Source organism: Budorcas taxicolor, chromosome 20, assembly GCF_023091745.1.
Source record: "Budorcas taxicolor isolate Tak-1 chromosome 20, Takin1.1, whole genome shotgun sequence".
In the NCBI taxonomy this organism is placed as follows: domain Eukaryota; kingdom Metazoa; phylum Chordata; class Mammalia; order Artiodactyla; family Bovidae; genus Budorcas; species Budorcas taxicolor.
In genome coordinates this window covers 26,790,001-26,808,442 of record NC_068929.1, presented here as the reverse complement: position 1 = coordinate 26,808,442, position 18,442 = coordinate 26,790,001, and the positions used below count along the sequence as shown (strand labels likewise).

General features: G+C 35.5%; 1 protein-coding gene across 1 annotated transcript in view; it reads right to left on the bottom strand.

Moving 5' to 3' along the window:
* Positions 1-1,829: 1,829 nt before the first annotated feature.
* The window catches only part of IL6ST (interleukin 6 cytokine family signal transducer), a 65,942-nt gene continuing 49,329 nt past the window's right edge, over positions 1,830-18,442 (bottom strand). Inside the window, exons 8-16 of the mRNA XM_052659153.1 lie at positions 16,067-16,149; positions 15,214-15,424; positions 14,469-14,651; positions 12,265-12,366; positions 11,935-12,081; positions 11,516-11,656; positions 7,282-7,378; positions 3,690-3,771; positions 1,830-2,739 (exon numbers count right to left, since the gene is read on the bottom strand). Coding sequence (XP_052515113.1) covers positions 2,002-2,739; positions 3,690-3,771; positions 7,282-7,378; positions 11,516-11,656; positions 11,935-12,081; positions 12,265-12,366; positions 14,469-14,651; positions 15,214-15,424; positions 16,067-16,149 — 1,784 coding nt within the window. The 3' untranslated portion in view covers positions 1,830-2,001. The remainder of the gene's footprint in view (positions 2,740-3,689; positions 3,772-7,281; positions 7,379-11,515; positions 11,657-11,934; positions 12,082-12,264; positions 12,367-14,468; positions 14,652-15,213; positions 15,425-16,066; positions 16,150-18,442) is intronic.

The window sequence follows — 18,442 nt, the reverse complement described above, 5'->3', positions numbered from 1 at the left end:
GTTAAGTTTCAACATACAAATCTACTTATAATGATGTCCTTTCTTAAATAACTTTGTTCTCATTCCTTTAGATCGTGAGTTCACATTTTATAATTTCCCTCCCCCCATGTATAATCATTACACTAAAATGTTCTTCACGACACTGCTATTTGTTAGGAGGAAGGTCAGAGCTAAACATGGTTATAACAACACGACCACTTATTTTGAGGAAATGAAAAAAATGTAGTAGATATAAATTTGTTGACATTTAGCAAGACCAATCCTTTCCTGATATGGACCAGCCTTTGATGGTCAACTTAAATGGTGATGGTGCTGTTACCTTGTAGAGTGTGAGTTTGGGGTCTGTCCCTACTTTTCCTCATAATTCTGACAGTCTACCAGTCTCATGTTGGTTTTGCGTAAAGAAGAACTGGATATATCAGAATACAGCATCTGCTCTGTCTCACAAAGACCACATATGTGAAAGAACTCTGACTTGTTAGGCAAGAATACAAAGGATAAAGCGTAACAGGAAATCTACTGTGAACAATACTGATGAGAGAGCAGTGAGCAGACTTACATCTCAACTGTAAATGTGCACCAAATTTTCTCAACCTTTTATTCTTCAATAACCTCTGCAAATATTTTAAGTTGCCCTGGCTTTTGTATCTTAAATATGGCAGAGAAACAAACTTACTTGATAGCAGTAGTCGATACATGATCGATTTCTTCTTACTTACTCAGCCCCTGGCTTTAGCCCTGCCTCCTTGTCAATGTGGTGGGTAGAGGATAACGTGAATGTGAAAGTGAGTTTAGCACTAAACTCTGGAGGCTCAACTCACTTTACCCCTGAAGAAGAGAACATGTGGGAAGAGGTTTAAAATATTCCTAATCATCATGTAGAACTAAGTTCCACCTACCTCAGGACTGGCAGACATTCTCTTCATTAAGTGCCTCTACAATAAGGATATTTGCTAACTGTGATACTTACTAAGATCAATATGTACATTTTGGGGGTGGTGTTTTGTTTTGGTGAGTATCGCCCAAGTCCTATAACTTACTAGTCTGCTTCAGATACCTACTAGGAAAAAAAAAAACAAACTCAATCTTGGCCTACTGAAAAACAGAGTATTAAGTCAAAACACATTTTAAGGTGAAGATATATTGTATAAAGTGCTTAATCAACCAAATTCTCTGATGTCTTAAAAAGAAAGGTCAATAAAGTTTATATATAGGTATAGAATGTTTGAGATAGTTTGTCATATTCATTCCTAGCTCTTATCCGGACACTCTGCTGAGTTTGTGAACTGTATCTTCAAAGGCTGTCAATAACAATAGAAAGCAAATGTTTGAAAATTTACTTAATTATTGATTGTCTAATATTCAAAAATTAATATTTTTATTTTGCTGTGTTAAAACAGAATTCCTTTTCTCCAGCAACTGGCAGAGTCACTACCAATGGAAAAGGATTAATATCTTACATGTTGGTATGATTATAAATGACCCACATTTTTTCTGGCAGACAACAAAAGCTGGGCTCATATTAGTTGTATCATCTGGATTCTTTTTAAATTATGTTGTCAGCTAAAGTAGAGGGTCTAAGACCTTGCTCCTCTAATTTTTGTTAATTCTCTCCCTAAGATTTGATATTCAATGACTATTCTCATTAAAATCAGTATAGCTGTTTATGACTAGCTTTAACTTAAATACCCTCTGCTTTCTAGATAGCAAAACAAAAAGTTTCACTTTATAAATTTTAGATAAGCTTTGTTTTTCTTCAGTGCAAACATCCTGAAACAGCACAAAGTCATTCAGCTATTCAGAGGATGAAGTCAGTTTATGTAGTGCTTAAAGTTGAATCCCAGATATACTGGGATGGAAAAAGCCCATGTGGCAGGACAGTACATTCTTGTCCTTAAGGGCAAATGATCATCTTCAGCGAGTGAAGATCTGAAATCACAGATAAAGTATTTTTAGCTTTACTTTACAGGTATTTCCGAAGATGTAACAGGAGCTGGTCTTTCACTGAGGCATGTAGCCACCTCGTCTCACAGTCTGTGGTAAGTAACTTTTAGGCATTCCTTCATCAACTGCAGCCTCCATCCCAACTGTTTCAAATCTCTCTACTTGTCCCTCAATGCCTGGACCAAAAGCATCCACTGCAGGAACTTCCTGAAACATTTTCATTTTCCCAGATCCATAGGGCTGTGAAATATGATCTGAAATCTGCTGCTGTTTAAGTCTAACAAAATCTTCTTCATTGACTGAGGAAACTTGCTGTGACCTTTCAAAATGCGAAATATCTGGACTGGTTTCATGTTGACTGCAGTTTTGTTTGAAATACCGCTGCCTGGGCAGAATGCCATCACTGCCATCTACATTATCTACCAGCTGTAAATCTTCTGGCCGTTCTTCGGAATCTAACAAGGGCTGGGTGGACTCAGATCTTGAGAAGACTTGGACTGATGGTACCTGGTGTCTATAGCCACTGTGTACCACTGTGGAATACTGGACAGTGCTTGAAGTGTTCTGTGCAGATTCATTTTCATCACTGCTAGAAATGCTTGGCCTAGAAGATGACATGCACGAAGACCCTCCAATACCACTACTGTGTCCTTCAGTATTAACTTTTTCTTTCTTGAATAGGTCCAAAGATTTTAGATCATCTGGGAAAGGCTTTTTGTCATTTGCTTCTATTTCCACAACACTTACATCAGTGAAATTGCCATCTGGATACATTTGATCTTTTGAATTAAAATGCTAAGGAAGACAGAAAATTAATTATTACCTATGATACACATTCATTTAGAAAATCTGAAATAATTATATATAACATATTAGTTAAAAGTCACAAAATGCATCTCTGAAACTCCTCAGTAACTTAATAGTGCAAAGATAATCTATATCACTAAGTCACTGCTAACTACTTGAATCATGGATTTTGTGAAATTTGTCTAAAAGGTAAGAATTAGACTGCATTTCCTCAGAATTCCAAATCAATATTGTCGGGGTGTTACATTTTTATAAACTAACCAACTTGATGGACATAAATTTGAGCAAACTCCAGAAGATAGTGAAGGACAGGAAAGCCTGGTGTGCTGCAGTCCATGGGGTTGCAAAGAGTCGGATACGACTTAGGGACTGAACAACAGTAACAAAATTCTAGAAGTAAAATTTCATACTTCATGCCTAGTCTAGGCAGCCTAGGATTAACTGGATAGAAAAATGAAGAAAACATTAAGAAAAATCAAACTCAGGTTTCATAGGTTATGAAGGACTGTCAGAAGTAAAAAACACAAATAATCTTTCCTTTAAGGAAATCGAAGAAATTTATTATAGGCTTCCAGAAGTCATTTAATCATATTAAAATCATAGACCTTAAATTTGATTTTAATATACAATCTAAAATGCTTATCTTACAACAGAATTATCACATAGCTGTATTAAAACACTAGGCTTTCAACTTACAAGTTCAGTGAAATATTTTTAATGTATACTAAATAGAGTTAGGAATATAAAGACAAATATGCTATGGTGATAAACTCCTAGAATATGCAAGCGCTATTTTAAATTTTGACTAAAATTCTAATTTATGTACTATTTTATTTTCATTTACTTTTCAATTCAGCCCAATTATTTTTTGCTTAAACTCTACAAATATATCGTAGTACACTAGTGTATTCTAAGTAGTCAGAAATATTTTTTCTTACCCTTGGAGGTGTGTGAGGTGACCACTGGGCAATATGACTCTTTGAAGGATCTGGAACATTAGGCCAGATGTGTTTTTTAATTCTGGAGAGGAAAGAAATACTGCTTATGGAGAACCGCTTGTAATACACGTGATCATCTAAATCTTAAGAATAAAACCAACTAAACAAAAAATACCTACTGTGCGCCAAAGCTAACAAAAACATCATTTTTCTTGTAACCAACAGAATAAAATACTATTTAAAAATGCATAACGATCTGAATCTTTATCCTTAAAGAAAAACTGATTATAAGACTAAAGCTGGTAATCAGTATTCAATTTTTTTAAATCTCTGAAATCAAATTCTGCAATAAAAACCACTTAAAAACTTTAGCCAGGGGTACAAAACATTGTGGCGCACCTTCTCTGCAAAACAAAAACCCCAAAATGTTCAATTTCCAACTAAAATAATTCAGACAATGATAAATTATCACACTGGTACAAGATAAAATATGATTTTTCACAAGGAAGAAAAGGCCAACATAAAAACAATTAATTCAAGATATCCTTCATCAAAAACCTATTTAAATATGTTTAATATAGTACCTACCACAACATTAGACATTCACAAGTGTATGTAAGTACACAGGAAATGAGTCACCTTGAGAATAAGTTCAAATAAAAAATTAAAATGGGTAGTAAGATCGTAACAGATTGTCCAGCAGGAACAACTATGAAATCTGGACATAACAGAAAAAGCAATAGAGTTAACAACCTAAATAAATTGACCAACCAAAAAAAAGGAATTCCTTGAAAGACACCAATTACTGAAACAGACTGGAAAAGAAACCTTTAATAGCCCTATACTTATAAAAAATTCAATTTGTAATAAAAAATCTCCCTACAAAGAAAAGAGAAGCCCCAGACAGCTTCACTTGTGAATTCCATTAGACATTTAAAGAGGAAATAATACAAACCCCATACAAACACTCCCAGAAAATTGAGGTAATATGTACTGATTAACTTTAAGAGGGCATTCATTTGATGAGATAATCAGTATTACCCTGAATCCAAAATTGAACAATGATACCACAAAAAAAGGACAAATCAATACCACTTCTTAACATAAAAATACGAAAACGTTAGCACACCGAATCCAGCAAATTCCAAGTAATGCAAGATATAACATATGACAATCAATGATAAAATTCACCATATTTATGAAAGGAAAAAAAAATCATAAGCTCATCTCAACAGATACAGAAAAAGCATTAGACAGAATTAAATACCCATTCATGACAAAAACTCTTAGCAAAACAGAAATACAAGAACCTCCTCAACTTACAGCTAATATAACATGCAATAGTGTTAAGAGTGAATGCTCTCTCCCCTAAGATTGGGAAGAATGGAAAGATGCTGGCTCTTAACACTTCTATTCAACATTGTACTTACTGAAGGTCTGAGCCAGTAGAATAAGAAAAATAACTAAAAGTATAAAGACTGGAATAACCATCTTTACTTGCAGGCAGCATGACTGTATATGCAGAAAGTCCTATGGAATCTAAAAAGTGACTACAATAAATTAATTTATCAAGATCTCAGTATATAAGATCAATATGCTTACAAGGATCAATTTTCAATATACCAGCAATGAACAACTAGAAAATAAAAACATGTAAATTCCATTTATAACAGCATAAAAAAAATATTTAGGAAGGAATAAATTTAACATAGCCTGAAGACTACGAAACATTGCAAAAGGAAACAAGAAATGTACCATGTTCATGTACTGAAAGATGTATGTGACTCATGAACATGTGAACTCATGTTTACACTGCATTTTCCCCTAAACCGATGTATAGATTCAATAAAATTCCACTAAAAATTCTTAAGGGAAATTTATAAGCTGATAATTTTATATGAAAAGGCAAAGAACCTAGAAAAAATAATTTTGAAAAAAAAAAGAATACTGGAGGAATTCTGCCACCCAGTCTTATTGAAAGAGAAGTCGCTTAGTTGTGTCTGACTCTTTGCAGCCCCGTGGACTGTAGCCCACCAGGCTCCTCTATCCATGGATTTCTCCAGGCCAAGAATACTGGAGTGGGTTGCCATTTCCTTCTCCAGGGGATCTTCCCGACCCAGGGATCGAACCCAGGTCTCCCGCATTGTAGGCAGACACTTTACCGTCTGAGCCACCAGGAAAGTCCCCAGTCTTATTGTAGAGCTATAATAAATCAAGACCATGTGGTATCAGCACCAACAGACATATATAACAAAGGAACAGGATTAAGAGTCCACAAATAGATCTAGACTTATACGAATAACTGATTTTGGTACAGGTTGAAGGCAATTCAACAGGAAAAGACAGTCTTTTTAATAAATAATGCTGGAATGACTAAGTATCTATGGAAAAAATTCTTTAACCTGACTTCACACCATGCACAGAAATTTATTCTAAACAGATCACAGCACAGGGTTAAAATCATTAAATTTCTAGAGGAAAATATACGCGAACATATTTGTGACACTTGGTTAAGCAAAGACTTCATAAAAAGGACATAAAATCAACAACCATTAAAAAATAAAAACCCTAACAAAATGGGCTTGATCAAAATTAAACACTTTTGCTTTTCTGAAATCACAGTTAAGAAACCAAAAAGGCAAGCCACAGTCCAGAATTTGCAAAACATATGTGACAAAAAACTTGTAACAAGATATATAAAGAACTCTTAAAGCACAATATTAACAAATCACCCAATTTAAAAATGGGTGGAAGATTTCAAGACATATCACAAAAGAAGATGTAAGGTAGCACATGAAAATATCTATTACTAGTCCTCAGGGAAACAGAAGTTACAATCACACTGAGACAGCACTATAAACCCCTGAGAAAGAACAGTTAAAATTAAAAACCTTGACAGTACAAAGAACTGGGGATATCGAGCAAATGGAACTTTTCACATTGCTGGTGGGAATACAAGATGCTATGGCCACTTTGAAAAACAGTTTGACAGTTTCTTATAAAGTTAAATATGCATCCAGTAATGCTGGATTATATGATCCAGCAATCCCACTGCTAAATACTGACTCAAGATAAATGATAATCTATGCCTACACAAAGATATGTATGTGAATGCTCATAACAGCCAAAATTCAAGAAAAACAACTTAAATTTTCATAACAGATGTATGGGTCAACAAATTTTGATCTTTCTATACTACAGAATACTATTCAGGAATAAAAAGGAGAAAAATATTAGTATATGCAACAATATAATGAATCTCAAAAAAGTCAAGTGAAAGACATCATACACAAAAAATTACACGCTACTTGATTCCTATATATGTGAAGTCCTAGAAAAGGCAAAAATACGACCACAGATCACTGACTGCTGGGGCCAGGGGCTGAGGGAGAGGACAGACTACACAACAGAACGAGGAAACTTCCAGGGTGATGGAGATGTTCTCCATCCTAAGTGTGGTGGTTAAACATCTACAAACAGCTACAAAAATTCATCATCAAACTGTTCACTTCAAATGGATGAATCTCACAATGTAAATTATAGGTCCAATAGAAGTGGGGGGAAATGCAAAAATATGAACAAGGGTACTCACAGGTCTCGCTTATTAAAGCAGAATAAAACTCCCAAAAGGGTTGTCAATAGGAAGGCTAAGCAAACAGGTACAACAATAGCTTCAATTTCTCCTTGAGCTAAAAAACAAAAAGGGCAAAGAAGGAAAATAATTGTTGACACATATGACAAATAATGCAACTTTCCAACCAGGTTACTGTTGAAAAGATGAAATATCATCCTAACTTTTTTTTTCACAGCCGTTTCAAACTTAAAGGTATTTCTCTCTCCCCACCCCTCCCCCTTGGTAAATCATATCCTAGTTGCTTATACCTTAGGTCATGGTAACCTGACCACAAAGTATACATAAAACAGAAGTTGGTTGGGGGAATAAACTGATTAGTTCAGTTTATTGGATAGATAATATACCTGGTAGGAGCTTTCAAACCTAACTATTACATTTATCATCTGCACTCAGCAGAATCTTAGCAAAACTTACTTTTGAGTTCTAGGAGTGGAATTGGAAAAGCTCTAAATGATTTCAATAACTGAACTACAAAAAACTACAAAACTTTCTATAAGGAATAAAAATGTAAACTTCAGGTAAAATTGTTAATTGTTATTTACTGATACAGGGCTAAGAATTTTAGGAGAACCTTAACAGGCACAAGGAGTGGCAGAAGTAGGAGTATCATCATCTAAAAAGCAGCAAGCCTCGGATTCCTGAATACCACATGAATCCCTCTCTGAATTTGAAAGAGAGCTTAGTAATCACATGAATCGCTAACTGGGAGAATTTATATTAGAGATTTTTTAATGATTTGGTTGTTTCTGGTAAACTCCTCCAACCCTCCTTCAATTAGGTCTTTTACAGGAGAATTGCGTGGAAGTAGTACAACAGCTACACATTACTCAGTCTTACCTTCCCACCACACACATCCCTTTGTAAGTAACTTTACATCCTGTGAAGCGTAACTGGAACTAAACAATCAGAGGAATAAACTATAGGTTGGAGAATATTAATTCCTGAATGCTAAGATTCTCATACACATGAGACATCAAATTCAGGCAGAACCTGTCCTTTACTGGTGCTGAACTTCTTCGTCAGCTTCCACGCCTTGGGCCTCTCACTCATGCTGCTCCAGGATGCTTTCTTCTTCCTATCTGTCCACATCTTAACTTCAAAGCTCAACTACTGTGTTCTCCACAAAAATCTCTGAAGGTGAAACTTCCCACTACCAGTAACTTTAAATGCTCTCTCTGTTTACTAGTAGCATGGCTCAAATGGCTCTCTGTATTGTTTACTTATACTTTATTTCTTCAACTAAGCTATTTGGTCCTTGAGGGCAAAGTCAAAGCCATGTGGAGTAGGTATAATGGATCCATAAAACAATAGGTCAGAGGGAAAAGTGGATGAAGCAATATTAAGTATGATCTCAGTTTTGGGAAAAAAATGTATGCATAGAAAAGACTAGGAAGATATATAAATACGTTAAAATATTATTTTGGATGAGGGAATAGGAGTGATTTTTCTTCATCTTTGTATTTTACTGAATCGTCTAAATTCCTTATAATGAACACTACTTTTGTTAACAGCATAAATTTTTAAATTACTTTTATTTTTCTAAAGATCATGGCACAAAGTTTTATTTCAATTATTACAGGTATGCCCCCACTTTCAGAAAGTTCCCATTTTACCACCTCACTTTCACAGAAGACTTACACTAATATACTAAAAAGCTTTTTTCATAAATTACATTGTCTGTTTCTGCAAACAAAAATAAATTTATAAAAAAAGCTTGTTACTGTATTTAACGTAGGTCTTTCATGACAATGAAGCGGTATAATGCAAACTTGCCAAAGGTGGGGGATACTCTGCTCTAAACCATTTTGGCTTATGAAAGGTTTCAGAGGAATGCTCAACTTTTGGTTAGAGATGGAAACCTATATTTGTTACATATATATTCTACAAACATGTCACCACAAATCTTATCCCACAGACTGTATTCATTATTGGCCATCACAGAAAAGCTCAGGATCTTTGAATATCTATCTTATGTAGTAGTCACTTATCCACTTATTTGCTCATGCAGCAAACATTCAACCAACAAGGAACATGGAGCTTACTATTTATCATTCACTGTGTTGGTGCTTGGATATAACAAAAACAATTACAATAAAATAAGGTAATTTAATAATGATTCAAAATGTAGTAGTTACAGGAAAGAATGCATTTTAAGTCTGCTGTAAGGAGGCCATAGGAATAGCCAGAACAACAAAAGGTATAGGGGAATGTACTGGGAAAAGACATAAAGGCGGGGAAAATGAAAAGAAGTTTAGAGTCAAAGAAAGAGATTATGAAAGGGCATGCACAAGCAGTAATTAGAAAGCATGAGCAACTGAACTTTAGTTTATGTAAGTGAAAAAGAGATGAAGAAATTTACTACAACTACCCCTACATTTCTGGGTTTGACCAAGAGCTGTGACATGGACAAAGAAAGAGAAATCTGTTTGGGAAGAGCAGAGAGGGTGGCTGAAGTCTTAGACAGGGACTCTGAAATGGAAGATAAGAAAACAGTGCCAGGAACAGAGCTCTGGAGAATACAAAACATTTAGAAGAGCAGAAAAGGAGACCAAGAAAAAAGTACCACACAAGGAGGAGACTCAGGAGGGTGCTACTAGAAAAATACACCAAGGGAAGAGACTGTTTCAAGGATGAACAGGCCAATAGGAAGGATCAAATGTTGGCAAGTGTAGGGAAAAAAGATGACTAAAAAGCATGCACTGGACAGGACGACTAAGAGGTCTTCCATGTGTGACAGCAGAGAGGCTTCAGTGGAGTTGTGGGTGCGTGGAAATCTGGTTTCAGCAGGTTAAAAACTGAGCTGGAGGTACGGAAATGAGACTGCAAGCGTGCATTAGTCTTTACAGCTTTTGTGTGTTAGTTGCTCAGTCATGTCCAACTCTTTGCCACCCCATGGACTATAGCCCGCCAGGCTCCTCTGTCCGTGGAATTCTCCAGGCAACCTGCCCATTAAAGGAAGAACAAGAGAAGAGACTATACCCAAGTTTTTTAAGATAGTTAAAATACAACTTTATCCTGATTCTAAATGAAAAGGAGTGGGAATGACAGTTCTCCTTCAGCATCCAAAGATTAAGCACATGTTCTGCTTAGCTATGTAATAATGTGGCAAATACGCTGCACCAGTGACATTACAGGACAGTCGCCTATATAACTAGACTTCCGACGCTGGGCCCCAGCTTCACTTTCTCACAGGTCATCATTTTCATCTGGGAGAGCAGTCGTGTGAGCAACCTCTAAATCGTGCTTGTACTGTGCTGCCAAGGCTATGTCCATGACCATCTCTGGCGGGGCAAGAGCAGGCATGGCGACCAACTCCAAGTTAGGGTCTCTGATCAATTTTCTAGCAAGCCAGAGGAAGGGCTTTTCAGAGATGTAGTTACTTTTGGCAGAAATGTGACAGTACTGAAGATTCTTCTTTTGGTGCAAGACAATTGACTTTGCCTTAACCTTCTGTCCATAATATCCAGTTTGTTGCCACACAACACAATTGGGATGTTCTCACACACACATACCAGATCTCTATGCCAGCTAGGCACATTCTTGTAAGTAACTCTCAGTGTTACATCAAACACTATAATGGCACACTGACCTTGTATATAATAGCCATCTCTCAGTCCACCAAATTTCTCCTGACCAGCTATATCCACTACATTGAACTTAATCGGTTCTCTGTTGGTATGGAACACAAGAGGATGGACCTCAACACCCAAGGTAGCTATATATGTCTCAAATTCACCAGTAAGACGACATTTCACGAATGTAGTTTTTCCAGCACCACGATCACCAACCAATACAAGATTGAACTTGGGGTTCTCCTTGGGCAGCCAATGCGATGTTACTTCCCGAAGCATCTCCATGCCCGTCTGACTAAGTGAGACCATACCCAACTTTTGCCAGTGAAAAAAATGAACCCGTTTAGAAAGATAAACAAATTATTTTGGGATTTATAGAGTACAGGTGAAATTAGAAGCAGCTGAAGAAACAACAGCAAAGTATGGAAAAAATTTTCTGTAGTTTAAAGAAATAACCAAACAACAAAACAAAAATCATAATTTATGAACACATCATTTATATGAATCCAAAGATGCACTTTAAACAAAATTTTAGCATGTAAGTTAAGTCCATTTTTAGTCTGATTAAATTTTTAAAAGAAAAGAGAAAAAACGAAAACTCAAGCATCATTATTCCTTACCAAACTTTGGTGTAGTAAAAGTGAATTCTGGACCATCCTTTCCACCTTCATCTGTGTATGCTGCCATTCGTACCATGTACAAAGTGTCACTAGTCAAAGAGGACAGTGTATATTCTGTGTGGGAAGAATCCACATTCACAGCTGGAAGAAAGCAGTAAGTGCACTTTAACCAACTACTCTTGCATGGTTCGGCCTGTATTTGACATCGGAGAACACGAAAAAGGAATCAAACCATATTTCAACTAGAAAACAATGTATTTTTAGTAGGATCATGAAGGCAACCATAAAGCATATTTTCAGGTATCTCTTTTCTGAGCATAAAATGCTATATTAAGATGTAAAAAACAAAAGACTTAAATTAGTATTTAAAAGCCTAAGAAAAAACACCTGATTCTTAATAACTGATATAGCTTTATTACCGATTTCATTTCCAATGACGGTTCTATAAAATATAGTATAATTTCTGATAAATCCATTCTGAGCATCAATAGGAAGGTGGTCCCACTCTAAGACAGCTTCATTTTTCCCCACTTTTTTTGTCCGAACAGTAGGTCCTTTGGAAGGTGCTGAAACAGAGTAAGGTATTTACTAACTGAAAAGCGTAAGAATATAGTAAACCATTAGAACTTGGTAAAATTTCATTATCATGGAATTATTTGAACATGAGACATACCCTTATTTAAAAAGGATAAATGTCTTTGTCAGTACAAAATGCAATGGTTTTTCAAAGAAAGTAGGGCTGGACTTACCAGCTTGTTTAAGGTATGCCTTTATATGCTCGGGGCTTCCTGGTCCATCATCATATACTGGAGTAACTGTTATCAAGTAACATTTCTTCTCTACTAGGTTTCCTAAAGTAAGAATAGTGGATTAAGCATTTTCTTCCTTATAATGAAAAAACAATTAACTCTATTACTTACTTTTAAATTATAATTTCATGACCACTGAGTTTTATTTATTCATTTATGTTTTTAAAATTGAAGCACAGTTGATATACAATGTTAATTTCAGGTATACTAAATAATAATTTGACATCTGCTTACATTATGAAATGATTACCATTGACCTTTCTTTTAAAACTACAACTTTTTAAGTAAACATTGCCTTTTGTGTACTAAATTCAAGCTTAACAGTAAATCTTTATGAAAATAAAAGGTTATTTTTATTGCCAATAAGTGAATAAAAATATTTATACTGTCAATAAAAGTAACAAATGACTGCATTTATAATCAGGATTTATCAAATGGGTCTTTCTTATAGTTTGACAATTTTTGTACATTTTACCTAATTGAGACCTGCCTATGAGCAAGATGTCACTAATCAGAGCTAGGGAAAGCACAAATGGCTGTGGCTGGCCAGGTGACTGGGGAAAAAGAGAATTAAGTATCATTTCCCACAACAACAGAATTTTGAAAGAAAAATTATCTTAAATACTTCCTTTATTTATAATCTTTCCAAATTAACAAAGTAATCTATGTCTTTAGCACACAACAACAAAAAAATTTATTTTTGTTTATAAACTGCAGTTTATACCTTCAACAGGAACTTACATTTCCTTAACTGTTTATTCATGAAGTTATATATGCTTCTTTGTCTTCATAAAAAGGCATTTTCTTAATGATTCAATATTATCAGGAAGATAATTTTTATATTCTGCTTATACAGTGATGTTTTACCAGGCCTACTGAACTCTGTGGGAATACTTGCACAAACTGAAGGTCTCCAGAGCCTTTGCTCTACTGTCCAGCTATTGTCCAGCTAGGGCTTCCCAGGTGGCCCCAGTGGTAAAGAATCTGCCTGCCAATGCAGGAGATGCAAGAGATGCGGGTTCAGTCCCAGGGTGGGGAAGAGCCCCTGGAGGAGGAAACGGCAACCCACCCTGGAGAATTCCATGGATAGAGGAGCCTGGCATGCTACAAGTTCAGGAGGTTGCAAAGAGTCCGACATGACTGAGCATGTATGCCATCCGTGGTCCAGTTATTACCAATCTATTTCCTCTATAGCTCTACTTTGCTTTTACTTGGACAAGACTGATAAACTAGACAAGTGGGATTAGTAAAATTATATGTTAAATAATGGGTTAATGAGGGCCAAACAGCCTATGTTATGAATAAAGCTCTTTATGGCTATATATAAACAGCATATTTTTTAACAGCTTTCTTATGATTAATCATATTATTTGTAGCTGAATTCTAATGGTTATCCTCTTTACACACATACAAACTGAGTGCTTTGCTTTCTCTTTAAAGTTGTTCTATCACTTTAAAGCTACTTGAAAAGTAGTAACTTGCAATGAGAGCAATCCATACTGGAGCTCTCACTTTCTGTCCTTCATTAATACTTCCAGTTTACAAGTTAAGAAAATCTAAGTTCTGATTCTGCTTCTCTTGTTCAACAGCTATAAAAAGTTAACCAGCCATCCAGATGCTCAGGGAAATTTTTCTCATCAAAGGATGAAGTTAAATCAGGTACAGAGAACATACTAGTTAGGAGCAGAGATTGGATTACCTTGTATTTTTCTTACTTTACAGTTTTGTGAGCATTCCTTTTATGATCAAAACAACAGGAGAGTATTATAGAAGATAGTATTAACCCCACTTAGCACTGGAGAAGGAAATGGCAACCCACTCCAGTATTCCTGCCTGGAGAATCCCAGGGACGGGGGAGCCTGGTGGGCTGCCGTCTATGGGGTCGCACAGAGTCGGACACGATTGAAGCGACTTAGCAGCAGCAGCAGCAGTCTATAAACAGACCCTGCAGTTCAGTGAGGTTAATAAGTGTGACTTGCTGAGAGTCACAAATCTAGTAAACAAGAGTTGACTAGTAAGAAACAATGATAAACTGGACGTCTTTTCAATGGACCACAAAGCCTACAAAGCAGAAAAGTACAAGAAAAATCTGTCCAAAGAACTAGAAAAAGGACATCGACTTAAGTGTTTCTAGCAAGATATACCTCTTAAATAGGTGCGATGTACAGTACCATCTTCTTGTTGCCATTCTGGGATACAGGGCGATTTATCAGATAACACACACCACTCAAGTATGTATCTGTTTACAGATTCATCTGGAGCAGTCCATTCTACCCAAAGCACGTTATCTTTGGGAAATGCTTTAAGACTGGTTACGGGGTGAGTAGCTTTAAAAAAAAACAAAGTATGAATACTGATATGATAAATGAACATTTAAAACTCTGAAGTTCCAATATTTTACATTCATTTTCATAACCATGTGATCTATCTTGCTATCATGTTTTTGTAGCACATAAGATTAAACTGTATTTACATGAATAAAAGCACTAATTTATAAACAGTCAATTTATTTTCAAATGTTAATTCCTTTCCCAAAATTCTTCAAGTATTCTGTGTATATAAGCTGCATTTTCTTCTTCTTTGAAAGCTACAGATAAAGCTATAAAAAAATAATATATTTAAGTAAAATGTATATAATAAGTTCCTCAAACCTAAAAAATATATTTTTAAAAAAGACAAATAATTGTAAAATGCTTAAACGAACTAAGTTGCAAAGTTTAAGTGAACCACAAAATGATGGAACGATTTGGCTGCTGATTGATTTCTAAAAATTTAACCACCGTAGATACTGAGGACATAGTCTTAGGATACTTATGTTTTTACAGGAGTCCTGTCCATACCTAACTACCCTTTACCATTTGTAAGTGAGGCTCCATCTTAGGGACAAACCTTGAAAATCCCAGGCAGGGATAGTTAAAACAGACGCATCTGATTTGCCAACAAGATTTCTTGCTGTCAGAGTTGCTACATAGCGATCATTTGTGAGGTTTACTGTCAGTTTTGTGTCTTTAACTGTGTAATTTTGTGAATGTGATTTCCATTTTGTGAGAGTCACTTCATAATCCAAAATTTTTCCATTAGCTTCAAAAGGAGGCAATGTCTGTAATAAAACAATTTACTTTTAAAACATATTTCATAAATCTTGAATAAAGGTAATGTTTTTCTTCATGTTCACAAATTCTGTCAAATCTCTAAATATTTAACTGCAAGGGGCTGGCAACCTTACTTTGAACTCACTACTGAAGGGAAACTACTACACACTGAATGACGAGTAAAAGCATGGCTTCAACCAAGAGGGAAAGTAGCACCATTCTGTTAGCTATTAGTTCTCTATACAACTCTTCACTGACGGTATGCTGGCCCAAACTATTTTAAGTCTGAATATTTTATTTTCTACCTTATTTTAGCATGATCCATTCATGACCATTTATGGAGTGCACAACAACTTTATTTCCTATTACCAGCATACATTCTGACTACCCCAAATGTTAATTATTTTTTGAGGCACTGAGGAAAGTTCGATAAAACACAGGCCCCCTATAGAACTTTCACAGAATTATGCTGAAATATCTATGAGGTATCTCTAGCAGTTTATGAACCATTTTTTTAGTATATATAAAGCTTTGCATTTTTATTAAAGTTATCAAATACTATTTGATACCAAAAATTAAGCCCCACTCATGATACCATATAAAACATATTTACATGAGATAAAAGGATATAGTCAATTTTTTTTTCTTACCTTCCATTTGAGTTGTACAGATCTAGTACCATGAGCATGAGATGGCTCTATCTTATACCAGAAACTTGGTGCCTTGGATGGTCCTAAAGAAATGATATAAAATTTTTAAAATAAAAGTTCCTATTATAACAAGATAAGCTAAAACCCTAGAAATTATTCTCTTACTTTGTTTTTAATATTCTTGCCCTTCAATGATATGGGTCTCTATTCTTTCTTTACACCAGCATTTTCCCACCTCAGCATGATATGTCTTGGACTTCACACCTTTAGTCAGGGTGATAGCTTGACAATTTAGATTATATTGCAACTCTTTAGTAATCTTAAAATTGTAAAGGTACAAATATATCCTAAGCAATAACCAAAGATGCATCACTTTCTTATTGCTAAAAATCAAACTGAAATATATTTAAATACATGTGTATAATCCCTAAATGAATATATTTAAGGATATAAGACAAAATAAATGGAGTAAGCATAGTATTAAGTTTATTACCTTATATTGGGAGTCAATGTAATGGAATATAATATAAATAAATTCACAGAATTGTTGTAATAATCACCAACCATGTGAAGAAGCACTTTACAAAACATCAAATCTGATTGCTAATTAAGTTTTAAAAATTCAAAAACTTTATAATTGCAAAATATGGCATTAAATAGAATAAAAAACAATCTGAGTAAAATCTAATCAATGTTGTGCTGACCATGAAGAAGTTAATTACAGGTGGACAAAACAAAGAGGAAAGGCAGACCAGAAAGGCTGGGGGAAAGGCTGCTGGTACAGGGGGTTTGAACAGATACATACATGAGTACAGTGCAGCATCCCAAAAGAATAAAGAACACAAAGCTATAAAGGAAATTTTAGAGGCTAGAAATGGTTAAAACAAAACATGTTTTTTAACATCAATTGTTCTGATGTTAAAAAAAACTCTGGCTTCTTTCACTAATTTGAAGAAATGCATATTCCAATTGTTCATAGCTTTTTGGACACCAGGAAATCTCTTTTGATTTGACAAAGGTTATGTGCCATCTCTCCAGAAAATGCACACACGTATGAAACGCAATATTTTGTCTATATCTTAAAGTAGTTTAGGAACTCCCTCAAACTGATCGACGTACTTTTAAACTCTTCAAGAACACCAGTTTCAAAATTCCTAGCCAAGACAAAGGAATCTGACTCCCGAACCAGCAAGCATAGGATTACTTTCTTTCTTGGCACTTTTCAGAATAAGAGAATATTTGCGGTGGAGAACGGTACTTTTCTACCTTTGACATTCTCAATTCACATAACTTTCATGAAACCTTTGGCAGAGCTCTGTGGAAGTGAAGGGATTTAGGAGGTAGGGAAGGTTTCAAAGTCATAGCTGCTGCCACTGACACCTCAAGAGGGTGACCGTGACAAGAAAATGCTCAGAAAAAAAATCTGTATTCCATAGGATTATTTTAATTAAAGGCTAACTGCTCTATAAGACTGTGTTGGTTTCTGCCATGTATCAACATAAATCAGCCATAGGTACACACATGTCCCTTCCCTCTTGAACCTTGCTCCCACCTCCCACCCCATCCCACTCCTCTAGACTGTCACAGAGCACTGGTTTAAACTCCCTAAGTCATTCAACCAATCCCCACTGGTGATCTGTTTTCCATATGGTAGCATATGTTTCCATGCTACTCTCTCCATTCATCCAGTCCTCTCCTTCTCCCCAGTGGCCACAAGTCTGTTCTCTTATGTCTGCATCTCCACTGCTACCCTGCAGATAGGTTCATCAGTACCATCTTTCTATATTCCATATATATGTGTTAATATACAATATTTATTTTTCTCTTTCTGACTTATTTCATTCTGTATAATAGGCTCTAGGTTCATTCACCTCATTAGAACTGACTCAAATGTGTTCCTTTTTATGGCTGAGTTAATATTCCATTGTATATATGTACCACAATTTCTTTATCCATTCATCTGTCGATGGACACCTAGGTTGCTTCCATGTCCTTGCTACTGTAAATTATGCTGTAATGAACACTGGGGTACATGCGTCTTTTTCAATAATGGCCTTCTCAGGGTATATGCCAGTAACGGGATTGTTGGGTCATACGGTAGTTTTATTCCTAGTTTTTAAAGGAATCCCCATATTGTCCTCCATAGTGGGCTGTATCAATTTGCATTCCCATCAACAGTGAAAGAGGGTTCCCTTTTCTCCACACTCTCTCCAGCATTTACTGTTTGTAGATTTTTTTGATGATGGCAATTCTGACTGGTATGAGGTGATTTCATTGTAATTTTTAATTTTGATTTGCATTCCTCTAATGATGAGTGATGTTAAGCATCTTTGCATGTATTTATCAGCCATCTGTACGTCTCTGGTGAAATGTCTG